Here is a 14,219-nt window from a genome sequence, read left to right on the forward strand (position 1 = left end):
TACACACACAGATAATAAATGATGAACACTATGAAAGGTTCATTAGCCGCAGGTCATACATGGTGTGGTTGCAGAGGAATAAGTTGATTAGCTTCTTAACTGTAATTTATGACTTCGAAGCTATATATTTCATCTACTTTTTTTTGGGGATTGGTTCTCTCTATGTATCTCTCTATAGACCAGGCTGGCTTCAAACTCATATAGATCCGATTGTCTCTGTCTCTCTAGTGTTAGGATTAAAGGCATGCACCACCATACCTGGCTCTGTTTGTGAATGTACTTTGTAATTTTACTTATAAGTAAATATAAAATATATAAGTATATATAAATACAGATATATAATATATTTGAAGTTTGGAAATTCTAGTAAGTTACTTTTTCCCTTGATAATCACTGTCAATCATTGAACCTTTTACAAGTCATGTAGAAACATTTATTGATCTAAGTCCTTGGATTCTTTTTTCCTTTATTCTTTTGAAGCCTGATTTTGTAGATCACCCAGTCTGGCCTCAAACTCATGGCAATTCTCCTGCCTCTTTTTCCCAATCACTGGTATTGCAGATATGCCACCACTTCTGGCTTTATCCTCCCATTATGACTGTACTTTTTAATAAACTTATTTGTTTGTGTTCATGTCTGTAAATCATTTTTATTATTCTAACAGAGACGCATGTTTTCTGACGACTGTTGATTATTTCTGTGTAGATACTCACAAGAAGATTACGCTTTCGGCTGGAACGTGCCCCTGGTGAGACTGCGTTGATAGATCGGACTGGCAGAATGCTGAAGATGGAGCCCTTGGCTACAGTTGAGTCTCTGGAACAGTATCTGCTGAAAATGGTGAGCCCCTGCCTGGCCGGGTCTTCTCGGAGTGGGCGTTCTCCTTGTGGCTTTAACCGTTTGTCGTAAAGAAAATGCATATACAGAGTATGGTAATGTAATTGTGCCCAGTGATTCTGGTTTTAGAGATACTTTAGAAAATAGTATTACCAGCGCCTTGAACATAAAGATGTTTATTTTTATTTATTTATTTACTTACTTATTTATTATGCATACAACATTCTGCCTCCATGAATGCCTGCACGCCAGAAGAGGGTGACAGATCTCATTACAGATGGTCGTGAGCCACCATGTGGTTGCTGGGAATTGAACTCAGGACCTCTGGAAGAGCAGCCAGTGCTCTTATTCTCTGAGCCATTTCTCCAGCCCAAAGATGTTTATGTATACAATATTCTGTCTGTGTATGCTGCAGGTCAGAAGAGAGCACCAGACCTCATTACAGATGGTTGTGAGCCACCATGTGTTTGCTGGGAATTGAACTCAGGACCTTTGGAAGAGCAGGCAGTGCTCTTAACCTCCGAGCCGTCTCTCCAGCTCTTGGCAGCTGCTTCTTAATTTGAATGTTCTATAACTTTAAAGGTTTTTGAGACTAGTGAGAATGGAAAATGTTTTTGTATACTGAAACGATATCATTTTATAATAAGGACTTTTTTCTATTAGAATAATATCTGGTACGTACTCTGGTTTGGTAAGTGGCTGAGCGATAGTGTTCACATGTAAAGTCCTGAGTGCAGTTCTCCAACATTGCAGAAACAAATGCACAGGCCAACCGTGTCGCTGATCGTGGAGCTCTGTGTCTGTGGGGCATTTTATTATTTTATATAGTCTTCACGTGCTAAACTCCTGGCTAGGTGATATTTTAAAAATGTCATGTTATGGGCCGGGCGATGGTGGCGCACGCCTTTAATCCCAGCACTTGGGAGGCAGAGGCAGGCGGATCTCTTTGAGTTCGAGACCAGCCTGGTCTACAGAGCTAGTTCCAGGACAGGCTCCAAAACCACAGAGAAACCCTGTCTCGAAAAACCAAAAAAAAAAAAAAATGTCATGTTATAATAACACAGCTGACTTTGAAAAGGCTGGAAAGGGTGGCTCACTGTTCATCCAGATGGAGTTCATGGTGACAGTCATGTGTGTTTACTTTATTTAGGTAGCAAAGCAGTGGTATGATTTTGACCGATCCTCATTTGTTTTTGTTCGAAAATTAAGAGAAGGCCAAAATTTTATATTTCGACACCAGCATGACTTTGATGAAAATGGAATCATTTACTGGATTGGGACAAATGCAAAGTAAGTTATTTCCTGTCAGCTAAAACGACAGTGCTTAGCTGGGAGAGTAAATTTTCTACTGAAGGAATTTATCTTATATGTTAGATGTAAGATTATACCCCAGGTTGGCCTCCAGCTGGCTGTGTCGTCAAGGGTAACCTTGGATTCCTGGTCCTCCTGCCTCTACTTGATTAGGAGTGCACCATCATTCTTAGTTTGTGACTGGAATTAAGAACGAATATGAACCAATGCAAATTGCCTTAATGTTGATTTCTCCTTTTTTAATTTTGATTTTTGTATAGAACTGCGTATGAATGGGTAAATCCTGCCGCTTATGGACTTGTGGTAGTAACATCATCAGAAGGAAGAAATCTGCCATATGGTCGCTTGGAAGACATACTGAGTCGTGATAATTCAGCTTTAAACTGTCATAGCAATGATGACAAGAATGCCTGGTTTGCCATAGATCTAGGTGTCTGGGTAATACCATCGGCGTACACGCTGCGCCATGCTCGTGGCTATGGAAGGTCTGCACTGAGAAATTGGGTTTTCCAGGTATCCAAAGATGGACAGAACTGGACTTCTCTGTATACCCATGTTGATGACTGCAGTCTCAATGAACCAGGGTTAGTTCAGGAGTCTTTGCAAATTGGGGAACTCAGTAAAGAGCCTTGTTTATTTTTATAGTTCTGTATTGTAGAGCTCTGTTTTTTGAAATATTGAAACAAGATTTTCTTCGTAAAAATAAATCACTTGGTATGTAGTGTAGACATTGACATTTTGAAATACTGGCTGTATTGAAAATGCTAAAGTATCAGTAGGGGCCATCAAGGTGGCCCTTGGGTTAAGGTATTTGTTGCCTAGCCTGAGTCTGAGGTCTGAGTCACAGAATCCACAGCTCCTAACTCTATCCTCTACAGATGAGTGTCCTTGCACATATGTTTACACACACACATACACACACACACACACACACACACACACACACACTCTAGGAGCTGGAGAGATGACTTAGCAGTTAAGAACACTGCCTGTTCTTCCATAGGACTGAGGTTCAGTTCCCAGCAGCTTTATAGCTATCTGTAACTCCAATTCCAGGGGTCCTGACACCTTCACACCAATGCACATAAAATTAAATTAAAAAAAAAAATTTTCTCGGTCTGGAGAGATGGCTCAGAGATTCTTCCACAGGTCGTGAGTTTAATTCCCATCAACCACATGGTGGCTCACAACCATCTGTTATGATATCATATCTGGCGCCCTCTTCTGGCGTGTGAGGATACATAATAAATATGTGTGTTGTATACATAATAAATAAATCTTTAAAAAAAGACATACAATTCTCTAAAAGAAAAAATTTAAATACATTTAAAATGGCAAGAATTTACAAAGATTTCATTTTAAAGATTTTTCCTTTTAAATATTATCTTTGCCGTATGCATTTTGCAAATCAAATCTTTTGACATTATAAACTAAATTAAGTATTTTTTAAAATTTCGTATTTAATTTATTAGCCATTTTAAAATCAATTTTGTTTTCTGAGACAGGCTCTCACTGTATAATCGTTGATGGCTTGTAACTCACTGTAGACGAGGCTGGTTTTGAACTTACAGTGATCCACCTGCTTCTGTTTCCTGGGATTAAAGGCACGTGCTACCATGCATGGCTTTTTTTTTTTAAGTCAAATTTTACGTGGGTATTAAGAGTATATTCTTTTTTTTTAATATTTATTTATTTATTATGTATACAATATTCGGTCTGTGTGTATGCCTGCAGGCCAGAAGAGGGCATCAGACCCCATTACAGATGGTTGTGAGCCACCATGTGGTTGCTGGGAATTGAACTCAGGACCTTTGGAAGAGCAGGCAATGCTCTTAACCTCTGAGCCATCTCTCCAGCACTTAAGGGTATATTCTAAAGTTTTTATTGTGTAAGAAAACCTTCTCACTTGCAGTATCTTTTCCATGTGATTTCTATCCTTTTTAAATCACATATTTTCAAACACTTTCTGTCTATTGCATCCACAGATCAACTGCAACTTGGCCACTTGACCCAGCGAAGGATGAGAAACAGGGGTGGCGCCACGTGCGGATCAAACAGATGGGGAAGAACGCCAGTGGACAGACACACTACCTCTCGCTCTCTGGATTCGAGCTCTATGGCACTGTCAACGGCGTGTGTGAAGACCAGCTAGGTAATGAGAGGACACGAGACTTTTTAAGTATTTACAGCTGCTCATTGAGATGACCTGGTTTCTATCTCCCTAATTCTCTTCTCGTAGGGAAAGCAGCTAAAGAAGCAGAAGCAAATCTTAGAAGGCAGAGGCGCCTTGTGCGCTCCCAAGTCCTCAGGTACATGGTTCCCGGAGCACGTGTTATCAGAGGCCTTGACTGGAAGTGGCGAGATCAGGACGGCAGTCCTCAGGGAGAAGGCACTGTCACAGGGGAGCTGCACAATGGTGAGTGGGGCTTCGGACGCTTGGTGTTGAGGTCATGTGTTAAATGATACTACAGCTATTTCTTCTGTCTTTGGACAATTTGTAAATCGCACGACTATTTCAGACCTTTGTAGAACTGATAATAATGATTTTACATTAAAATGAGAAAACGAGCCGGGCGGTGGTGGCGCACGCCTTTAATCCCAGCACTTGGGAGGCAGAGGCAGGCGGATCTCTGTGAGTTCGAGACCAGCCTGGTCTACAAGAGTTAGTTCCAGGACAGGCTCCAAAACCACAGAGAAACCCTGTCTCGAAAAACAAAAAAAAACAAACAAAAAAAAAAACCAAAAAAAAAAAAAAATGAGAAAACGAATCTGGCCTTAGTGCCTTACATCTTTATCGTCAGTACCTGGGAGGTAGAGATAGTGGATCTCTCTGAGTCTGAGGTCAGCCTAATAGTTCCAGGCCAACCAGAGCTTCATGCTTGAGACTCCTTCTAAAAATTAAAAACTTATGGGGCTGGAGAGATGGCTCAGAAGTTAAGAGCATTGCTTGCTTTTCCAAAGGTCCTGAGTTCAATTCCCAACAACCACATGGTGGCTCACAACCATCTGTAATGGGGTCTTGTGCCCTCTTCTGGCGTGCAGATATACACACAGACAGAATATTGCATGCATAATAAATAAATAAATAAATAAACAAACAAATAAATAATTTTTTAAAGGAATTAAAAACTTACTTAGAAATGAACAAACAAAAAACTTATTAGATTTTGATTAAAATCTATTTGCTAATATTGTAGAATGATTATTAAACTAGTATTAAATATCTTCAAGATACATTCCTTCTCTTGTTCCTTAGTATATTGTTGTCAAGGTACCAGTAAATCCTGATTGTGATTTTCTGTGTTTTTCCTTAGTAGTCTCAGGATTTAGGTAGTACCTTTTCACTGTATTTAAAGACATGTAAGGAAAAAAAGAATTAGTGTTCAGTAGAGCAAAGACTAGGAATACAGTTTCTTGATCTCTTAGTTCGTTTGGGAGTGCTGGGTCTACCAGCCGCTGGAGGAGTTTAAACTGCCTTCTTTTTTTTTTTTTTTTGGTTTTTCGATACAGGGTTTCTCTGTAGCTTTGGTGCCCGTCCTGGAACTAGCTCTTGTAGACCAGGCTGGCCTCGAACTCCCAGAGATCCGCCTGCCTTTGCCTCCCGAGTGTGCGCCACCACCGCCCGGCTAAACTGCCTTCTTTAGTAGGACTAACTGTGCACAGCAAGTACGTTCATTTTGACCTTTGTGCTGTAGATTCTAGAAAAGTCCTTACCCAATAATAAACTAAGTCTTAACTCCCTAAGCAGTTTTCCTGCTGAATCTTTTTTTTTAAACATTTGCTTGAACTAGATTCTTACTGATTGTACTGAGCATTTAAAAATATAAAATGTTTATATGCCTGTTTCTAAATATTTAAAGAGCTATAAGAAACATTGGCTCGGGAATTTCGCTCAGTTGGTAGAGTGCCTGCCTACTGTTCATGAAGCTCAGCCCCGCATAGCCAGGCCTGGTGTTGTTCCTGGATTAGAGATCATGTCTCTAAGAATAAAAATCAAAGAATAGTTAACGTTTGGTTTTATAAAGTATTGACTTTAATGTGATTAAAAGCATTTAAATACTTTAATAAGTAAGTTAATATTGTTTTAAAAAATGGAAATTCTTCGAAAGTCACCACAAACATTTCTGTAGCATTCTATAGTTGACAGAGAACAACAAAAATCATAGTAGGCTTGCAGTGAGATAAATGTAAAATGGTTGAGATAACAAGAGCACCATTCAGATAAGATATCAAAACATTATTTTTTAGGTGGCTTATTCTTTTTTTTTTTTTTTTTTTTGGTTTTTCGAGACAGGGTTTCTCTGTGGTTTTGGAGCCTGTCCTGGAACTAACTCTTGTAGACCAGGCTGGTCTCGAACTCACAGAGATCCGCCTGCCTCTGCCTCCCAAGTGCTGGGATTAAAGGCGTGCGCCACCACCGCCCGGCTAGGTGGCTTATTCTTGTTAATTTCTGTTATAAATTGAAGTGTTTGGGTTACTAAGAGGATGTTAGCTACTGACATGGGATACAGTTCATGTTTTTTCTGAATGGAGTCAGCTAATACAAACACATGAGAAAATTAGAATGTTCGGGCTAGAGAGATAGCTCAGAGGTTAAGAGAACTGGCTTCTTTTCCAGAGGTCCTGAGTTCAATTCCCGCAACCACATGGTTGCTCACAATCATCTATAATGAGATCTGGTGCCCTTTTCTGGCATTCAGGCATACATGCAGGCAGAACATTTTATACATAATAAGTAAATAAATCTTTCCCCCAAAAAAGCAAATTCGAATCTTCATTTCAGAACTTACAACTCAAGAAAGACACATGTTTCTGATCCTTCAAATGCTACAGTGCAATTTTGGCTTCAAACATGTCGCAGAGAGCTTTTAACGGTCAAATATAATACCCACAGTAGGTAATTTTTACTAATCCTGTCCTTTTTTTTTTTTTGGGTTTTTCGAGACAGGGTTTCTCTGTGGTTTTGGAGCCTGTCCTGGAACTAGCTCTTGTAGACCAGGCTGGTCTCAAACTCACAGAGATCCGCCTGCCTCTGCCTCCCGAGCGCTGGGATTAAAGGCGTGCGCCACCACCGCCTGGCTTAATCCTGTCTTTTTAATCTGTGTTTGAGTGTAGAAATAGTTTGGGTATCATCTCTGTTCACCTTTTTGACATTTTCTCAAACCTAATATGAACGATACACACTTTTTAGTATAGTCCCACATTCTTCCAGTCCTCTCCTTGCTGTCTGAAGTCTTTGTTGGTAGAACTATCCATTGTTCACTTGTTCTACAACTTTGTAAAGATACTTAGTTAAACTTCATCTACTCAGTGGTCAAGGTAAAATATGATTCACCTGCCTTCTGGATAAAACATATTAATGTTATTGTATAATAATTGTTTTCATACCTATATATGAAATACTGATATGTAATTTGGATATTTCAGTATACATTGGTATCAGTGCAGTACAGATCTTTATTTAATATTGGGATAATGGTTTGAATCTTCCGTTTTCTTAGACTTTCTCTGAAGCAGAAGAGATAGTTTAATGTTGGGTCTGCATATAAATACAAATTGGAATAATGTTTCAGCTTATATAGATTTGGGGTAGTCAGTTTTTCTTTCGAATGCCTCATGAACAGATAATCTGCAGATGGCTCAGTGCTCCTCTGAGCTTCATAACATGAATTTCGTGTGTGGTAGTTGTGTGGCATGTCAGTGCTCAGGTACTGGAACTTGCTTAAGCTCTGGCAAGCTCAGTGCACGTCTACATCTTAATGTAGGTAGTTAGCTCCTAGTAAGACTGAAATCTATTAGTTCCCTTCCCAATCTATTATTTTTTTTTTTGGAATTTTATTATCCTTTAAATAAAAAGTAACATTTCGAATAGAAGTAGATATAGATTTAAAAATTTAGAATTGTTACTAGCTTTAGTTTATAAATTCTAAAAGATCTCAACCTGCTTTTAAATTGTTTCTAATATGTTTTTGTGGTGATTCAAATCTAGTAAACTTAGCCATAAGATATAAATAGCCAATAAGCTTTGAGAACACAGCTGAAATGCCAACTTATTTTCTTAGTGCAAGTAACCTAAAATTTCTATTAAGTGACACAGGAATGCCTTACCTGTCACTTCAGGATTTATTCAACCTTAGAAATTAATTGTGAGCCAGGCGGTGGTGGCGCTCGCCTTTAATCCCAGCACTTGGGAGGCAGAGGCAAGTGGATCTCTGTGAGTTCAAGACCAGCCTGGTCTACAAGAGCTAGTTCCAGGACAGACTCCAAAACCACAGAGAAACCCTGTCTCGAAAAACCAAAAGAAAAAAAAAAGGAAAAAAAGAAATTAATTGTGAGTTAGCACTTCTTCATAGGAAGAACATTTGTTCACATAGTCATATTAACAGTTTAAAGTTTTTCACTTGTTGAATTTGAAATCTCAGTACTTTTCTTTTACATTTAAAGAAATTGCTCCTGGGGTTGGGGATATAGCTCAGTGGTAGATGCCTGTATGTGCTATGCCTTGGATTTCATCCTCAGAACCATTTGAAAAGATCTCCCCCTGTCCGTTTTAACAGAATAGATACAAACTTTTACAGTGTTTTTAAATATGGCCAGGTGGTGGTGGCACAAGTCTCTGAGACCAGCCTGGTTTACAGAGTGAGTTCAAGGACAACCAGGGGCTACACAGAGAAACCCTGTCCCTAAAAACCAAACCAACAGAAGACTATCACCAGTCTTGGGATGTCCAGAGATAAATGTAATACGAGGAAGAATTTTATAGGTCTCCCAGAAACCTTGTGTATACTGTGCATTCTTTTTCCTTAGTATTATTTTGTAAGGATTAAATAGACTCTCGATAGTATGAAGTCGTATTTTGATACCTTTTAGCTGACAGACTGTAAGTGGTTAGTAATGCAGCAAGTACAGCACTGACGAATCGCCGATCCCACATTGTGGAGCTACTGTCTGACCGCTCCTCTCTGCTTTCTGCTGGGTCTCACAAACTCCTGTCCCTTTCCAGGCTGGATTGATGTCACCTGGGATGCTGGTGGCTCAAACTCTTACCGTATGGGCGCAGAAGGAAAATTTGACCTCAAGCTTGCACCAGGGTACGACCCTGATACAGTGGCATCACCCAAACCTGTTTCATCCACTGTTTCAGGCACAACGCAATCATGGAGCAGCTTGGTGAAAAACAACTGTCCAGACAAGACGTCTGCTGCTGCAGGCTCCTCAAGTAGAAAAGGAAGCAGCAGTTCTGTGTGTAGCGTGGCCAGTAGCAGCGACATCAGCTTGGGTTCGACCAAAACGGAACGGAGATCAGAAATTGTAATGGAACACAGTATAGTTTCAGGAGCTGATGTACTTGAACCAATTGTTGTTCTTTCATCTGCTGAAAACGTCCCTCAAACAGAAGTAGGGTCATCTTCCAGTGCAAGCACCAGCACCCTAACAGCGGAAACGGGAAGTGAAAATGCGGAGAGGAAGCTAGGCACTGATAGTTCTGTCCGAGCTCCTGGGGAGTCTAGTGCAATATCAATGGGGATTGTCAGTGTTAGCTCTCCTGATGTTAGTTCAGTATCTGAATTAACTAACAAGGAAGCAGCTTCACAGCGCCCCCTTAGTTCTTCAGCAAGTAACAGACTGTCAGTGAGTTCCTTGTTGGCTGCTGGGGCCCCTATGAGCTCCAGTGCAAGTGTACCTAACTTGTCCTCAAGAGAAACGTCTAGCTTGGAGAGTTTTGTAAGGAGAGTGGCAAACATAGCGCGGACTAATGCCACAAACAACATGAACCTAAGCCGAAGCAGCAGTGATAACAACACTAATACCCTGGGGAGGAATGTGATGAGCACCGCAAGTAAGTGAGCTCTTCCTTCTGGGGCCAGTGCTTCCACCCGGGGACACAGCATCAGGGCGTTGTGGTGCAGCCTTCAGCTGCTGTTAGCCATGCTAGACACACTACAGTAGGTGCAGCACCTTGGCACTGGGAAGTCAGGTTCTGAAGAGTCTCAGTTTTAAGAATTCAGATTAGCTTGTCTTTATAATAAGTGATTAAACAAAATTACATTACAAAGTAGATGACTATTAAATATTAAATAGTGACGCTATATGGTAGTATAGCTTTCACTTACTCCTGTGTTCATTTTAGCTTCTGAAAGCTATCTAATTCTAATGTAAGTTATTAATGGGTCCAAGTAATTCCCATAGAAATTACAGTAAAATTACTTCTTTTGTTTCTCCTTTTGTTAAAGCTAGGCTTTAAATATTTTGAAGATAATAGTGTTTTTTAAAATGGTAGTTTTCTTAGTTGGTTTTTAGTTGGGTTCCCAAAGTTGTTGCTTTTCAGTGTTTTCATTATTAATGTGTTTCATGGCGTTTGGAAAACTGTCTTGGGTTTTTTTTCTGAGGTTCCTACAATCCTATGTATTTTAACTAATTTTCTTCATTTTTATTTTTAGCTTCTCCTCTTATGGGTGCTCAGAGTTTCCCTAACTTGACCACACCCGGTACTACATCCACAGTGACAATGTCAACATCCAGTGTTACTAGCAGCAGCAATGTAGCTACGGCGACAACAGTTTTATCAGTGGGTCAATCGTTAAGTAATACTTTAACCACCAGCCTCACATCAACCTCTAGTGAGAGTGACACGGGTCAGGAGGCTGAGTATTCCCTATATGGTAAGTTACAGTATGGAGGTTGTGTATTGGCATTTGATACATGTTATATATGTCATGCTTGTGGTTTATCCTTGGTGATATGGGAACTTAAGGTAAGGTCTCGTTTTGTAGTCTTAGGTGGTCTAAAACTATGTAATTGGAATGGCCTTAAACTCAAGGAATCCACCTGTCCCTGCCTCCTGAGTGCCTGGATTTAAGGTGTGCACTATTCTCAGATATCTATAACCTTCCATATAAATGTCTTCATAGAATATGAAAACTCATGATGTGGAGGAGTATTACAATTTTCTGATTATATGGGTTGGAGAGATGGCTCAGGGTTTAAGAGTACTTGTTGGTCTTGCAGAAGATGTGGTTCTCGTCTCAACACCCACATAGCACCTCATAGCCATCCATAACTCCAGCTCCAAGGGACTCAGCATCTGTTCTGACTTTCAAGGATATGGCATGTGTGTGGTACACAGACATACATGCTGGCAAAAAAAACAACAACAACAAAAAACAAAAACAAAAAAACGCATAAAATGAAATTTTAATTTAGAGGAGTGGGGAAAATGTTTATCTCAATAAAAACAGTTGAGATCCGCCTGCCTCTGCCTCCCGAGTACTGGGATTAAAGGTGTGTACCACCACGCCTGGCCGAGAGCTCTGAAGTTTTGTTTTCATGGCTTCTGTACAGTATTCAGAGACAAAAGTTATTTGATTCTTTCAGTGTTTTTAAAAAGGAACTGGAGAGAGGGCTTAGCAGTTAGGAACACCTGCTGTTATTGCCGAGGACCGGGTTCAGTTCCCAGCACCCACTGGGCCGCTCACAAACATGTGGAGCTCCAGCGAATGGATGCCCTCTGCTGGCCTCTGAGGCACTTGGCATGCTTGTTTCACCCATGCATATATGCAGGCAAAACACTAATACACATTTTTTTTTGAAGCTTAAAAGAATATGTGGCTCTTTTATCATATTAGAAAAAAATTTTAATAGAAAATGTAGAGTCCCTATTGTCCAAACCTGATCAAGTACATGTCTGGTGCGCATGTGCACACGCACAATACACAAAAGGGAATTAGGTCTTTCAGTCAGTTCTTTTACTCTGTAAATCTGAAAATATATCCTAATACTGAATTTGTTTTTACAACACTTGGGATTACTACCAAATATTCCACTATGGGATTATCATGACAAATTATATACTTTTTTTTAAAGATTTATTTATTTATTATGTATACAACATTCTGCCTCCATGTATGCCCGCACGCCAGAAGAGGGCGCCATCTCTCCAGCCCTTAAATTATATACTTTTTATAGTTATAACTTTTTCCTTCCCATAAACATGTGTGTACAATTTAGGATTGTATTGCTGGGAATGTCCTCAGGATAAATTCCTTACAAGGTAATTACCTACAAAAAAGCTGTTTGCTTGTCAAGATGAATTCAGGGCCTTTTACCACCCAGCCCTTGGTCGTGGTGCCTATTTTTTCCCTTTGGCCGTCCCAGGACTCACAGGCTAGGTGAGCGAGCGCTTTGTCCTTGTACTGTATCTTCAGCCCTCAGTTCTTCTTAAAAAATAATTTTTGATAATTTCGAATATAAGAGTTTATATAAAGATATATTTTAGGGCTGGAGAAATGGCTCAGTGGTTAAGAGCACTGACTGCTCTTCCGGAAGTCCTGAGTTCAATTCCCAGCAACCACATGGTGGCTCACAACCATCTGTAATGAGACCCAGTTCCCCCTTCTGGCCTGCAGGCACACATGGAAGGAATGCTGAACACATAATAAATAAATAAAATCTTTAAAAAAAAAAATATATATATATTTTAAATACTTTTTACTGTACACTTCTTTAATGGGGTTTCTTTTTTCCCTATAATATTGTCTCTTCTAAGCCAAAGATTTGATATGATTTATTGTTTTATGAAAATCATTTTTCTTAAGTTCTTATTTTGTATATAAATGTGCAAAATTTGATGATTAATATATCAAAGTCTTATATCTTATATCAAATTCTTTGAGGTAGTTATTTTCATGGAGACTCCGTCCCTTCCCTCTCATTTGTTAATGCAATAATTTTAAGCTTTAAGGTTTATTTTTCGTTCTACATGTGTGTATGCACACATGAATATGGGTATTCATGGAATTCAGAATACATAATGTTGTTAGATCCCCTGAAGCTAGAGGTCCAGGCAGTTGGGGACTGGTGCTGGGGACTGAACTCATGTCCTTTGCAAGAGTTCTTGTTCGTGGTAGTGATAATCCTAAAATTAATGAGGCTGTGAATCTTTAATCCCAACACTTGGGAGGCAGAGACAGGCAATTCTCTCTGAGTTTTAGGGCAGCCTGGTCTACAGAGCCAATTCTAGGAGAGCTAGGGCTACACAGAGAAACTCCATCTCAATTACCCCACCTCCCCCCCCCCCCCGAAAAAAAGGGGGCAGCTGTGGGCATTCCAGTGTGAAAGGAAGTAAAGTGTCAGACTGTTGGCCAGGCAGTGGTGGCACACGCCTTTAATCCCAGCATTCAGGAGTCAGAAGCTTGCAGATCTCTGAGTACAAGGCCATTCTGGCCTACAGAGTGAGTTGCAGGACGGCTAGGGCTGTTACACAGAGAAACCCTGTCTTGAAAAACCAAAACCAACCAAACAAACAACAAAACAAAATAAAAGTATTAGATGACAAAATAACTCTCTCTAACTTGTCACCCTGCATGGAGGATAAGAGTGACGACAGACTTCAAATTGCCATCCAGTGCTGTTGAGTCAGATCATTGCAGCATAAACTTCTACTCTGAGAGGCATAGTGTGGTTCTGCGGGCTGTTCAAATATTTGACATTTAGAGCTTCTCTAATTTCTTTTTTAGGGTAAAATTTCACAGTGTAGTTCAAGCTAGCCTTGTATATTTGATCTTCCTGCCCCAGAGTCCCAAGAGCTAAGGTTATAGATGTGCGCCACCATGCCTGGACTCCGAGCTCTTTATTGTTCTTATATACAAAATAACAAAAAGAATTATTAAAATATCAGAAAATTTCAGTAGATGATGTTAAGAGTCTGTGCCTGAAAACCCAGTCTGAAGGTGTAAGGGTTTGTTTTTTTGGAAGGCAGCTATGCTCACCACTATACCACCAACGCAGATAGGGTTTGTTTTTTGAAGAGCCAGTTACGTTCGTGAGAGTTCCTGTATATTCCACATAGCCCCTCACGTATGCTAAGGGGAATATAGTCGGTTAAACCTAGGATACCACTGATTGTAAGACACACCGTGTTTTTAAGTGTCACTGATGCTAAAATTGTTGCCAGTCGTGCTGGGACTTGTCAATAATTTCAGGACACATACTGGCTTCATAATATTAACTCTTAAAAAATGTTTACCTCTTTAATTAAGTAGAATACCATGATACTTCTGAAATTTGATTAA

The 14,219-nt window shown here is 39.8% G+C and overlaps 1 protein-coding gene across 6 annotated transcripts in view; it reads left to right on the forward strand.

The window, feature by feature from the left end:
• Positions 1-14,219, forward strand: part of Hectd1 (HECT domain E3 ubiquitin protein ligase 1) — a 91,796-nt gene that overhangs the window by 52,882 nt on the left and 24,695 nt on the right. For 4 of the 6 annotated variants that reach the window (XM_057783338.1, XM_057783341.1, XM_057783339.1 and 1 more), the window contains 7 exons: positions 706-840; positions 1,988-2,127; positions 2,409-2,732; positions 4,134-4,300; positions 4,388-4,564; positions 9,152-9,988; positions 10,590-10,811. In XM_057783338.1, the coding sequence (XP_057639321.1) occupies positions 706-840; positions 1,988-2,127; positions 2,409-2,732; positions 4,134-4,300; positions 4,388-4,564; positions 9,152-9,988; positions 10,590-10,811 (2,002 nt within the window). The remainder of the gene's footprint in view (positions 1-705; positions 841-1,987; positions 2,128-2,408; positions 2,733-4,133; positions 4,301-4,387; positions 4,565-9,151; positions 9,989-10,589; positions 10,812-14,219) is intronic. The other 2 variants (XM_057783342.1, XM_057783343.1) reach the window with 1 other exon arrangement.

This window comes from Chionomys nivalis, chromosome 10, assembly GCF_950005125.1.
Source record: "Chionomys nivalis chromosome 10, mChiNiv1.1, whole genome shotgun sequence".
Taxonomy (NCBI): Eukaryota; Metazoa; Chordata; class Mammalia; order Rodentia; family Cricetidae; genus Chionomys; species Chionomys nivalis.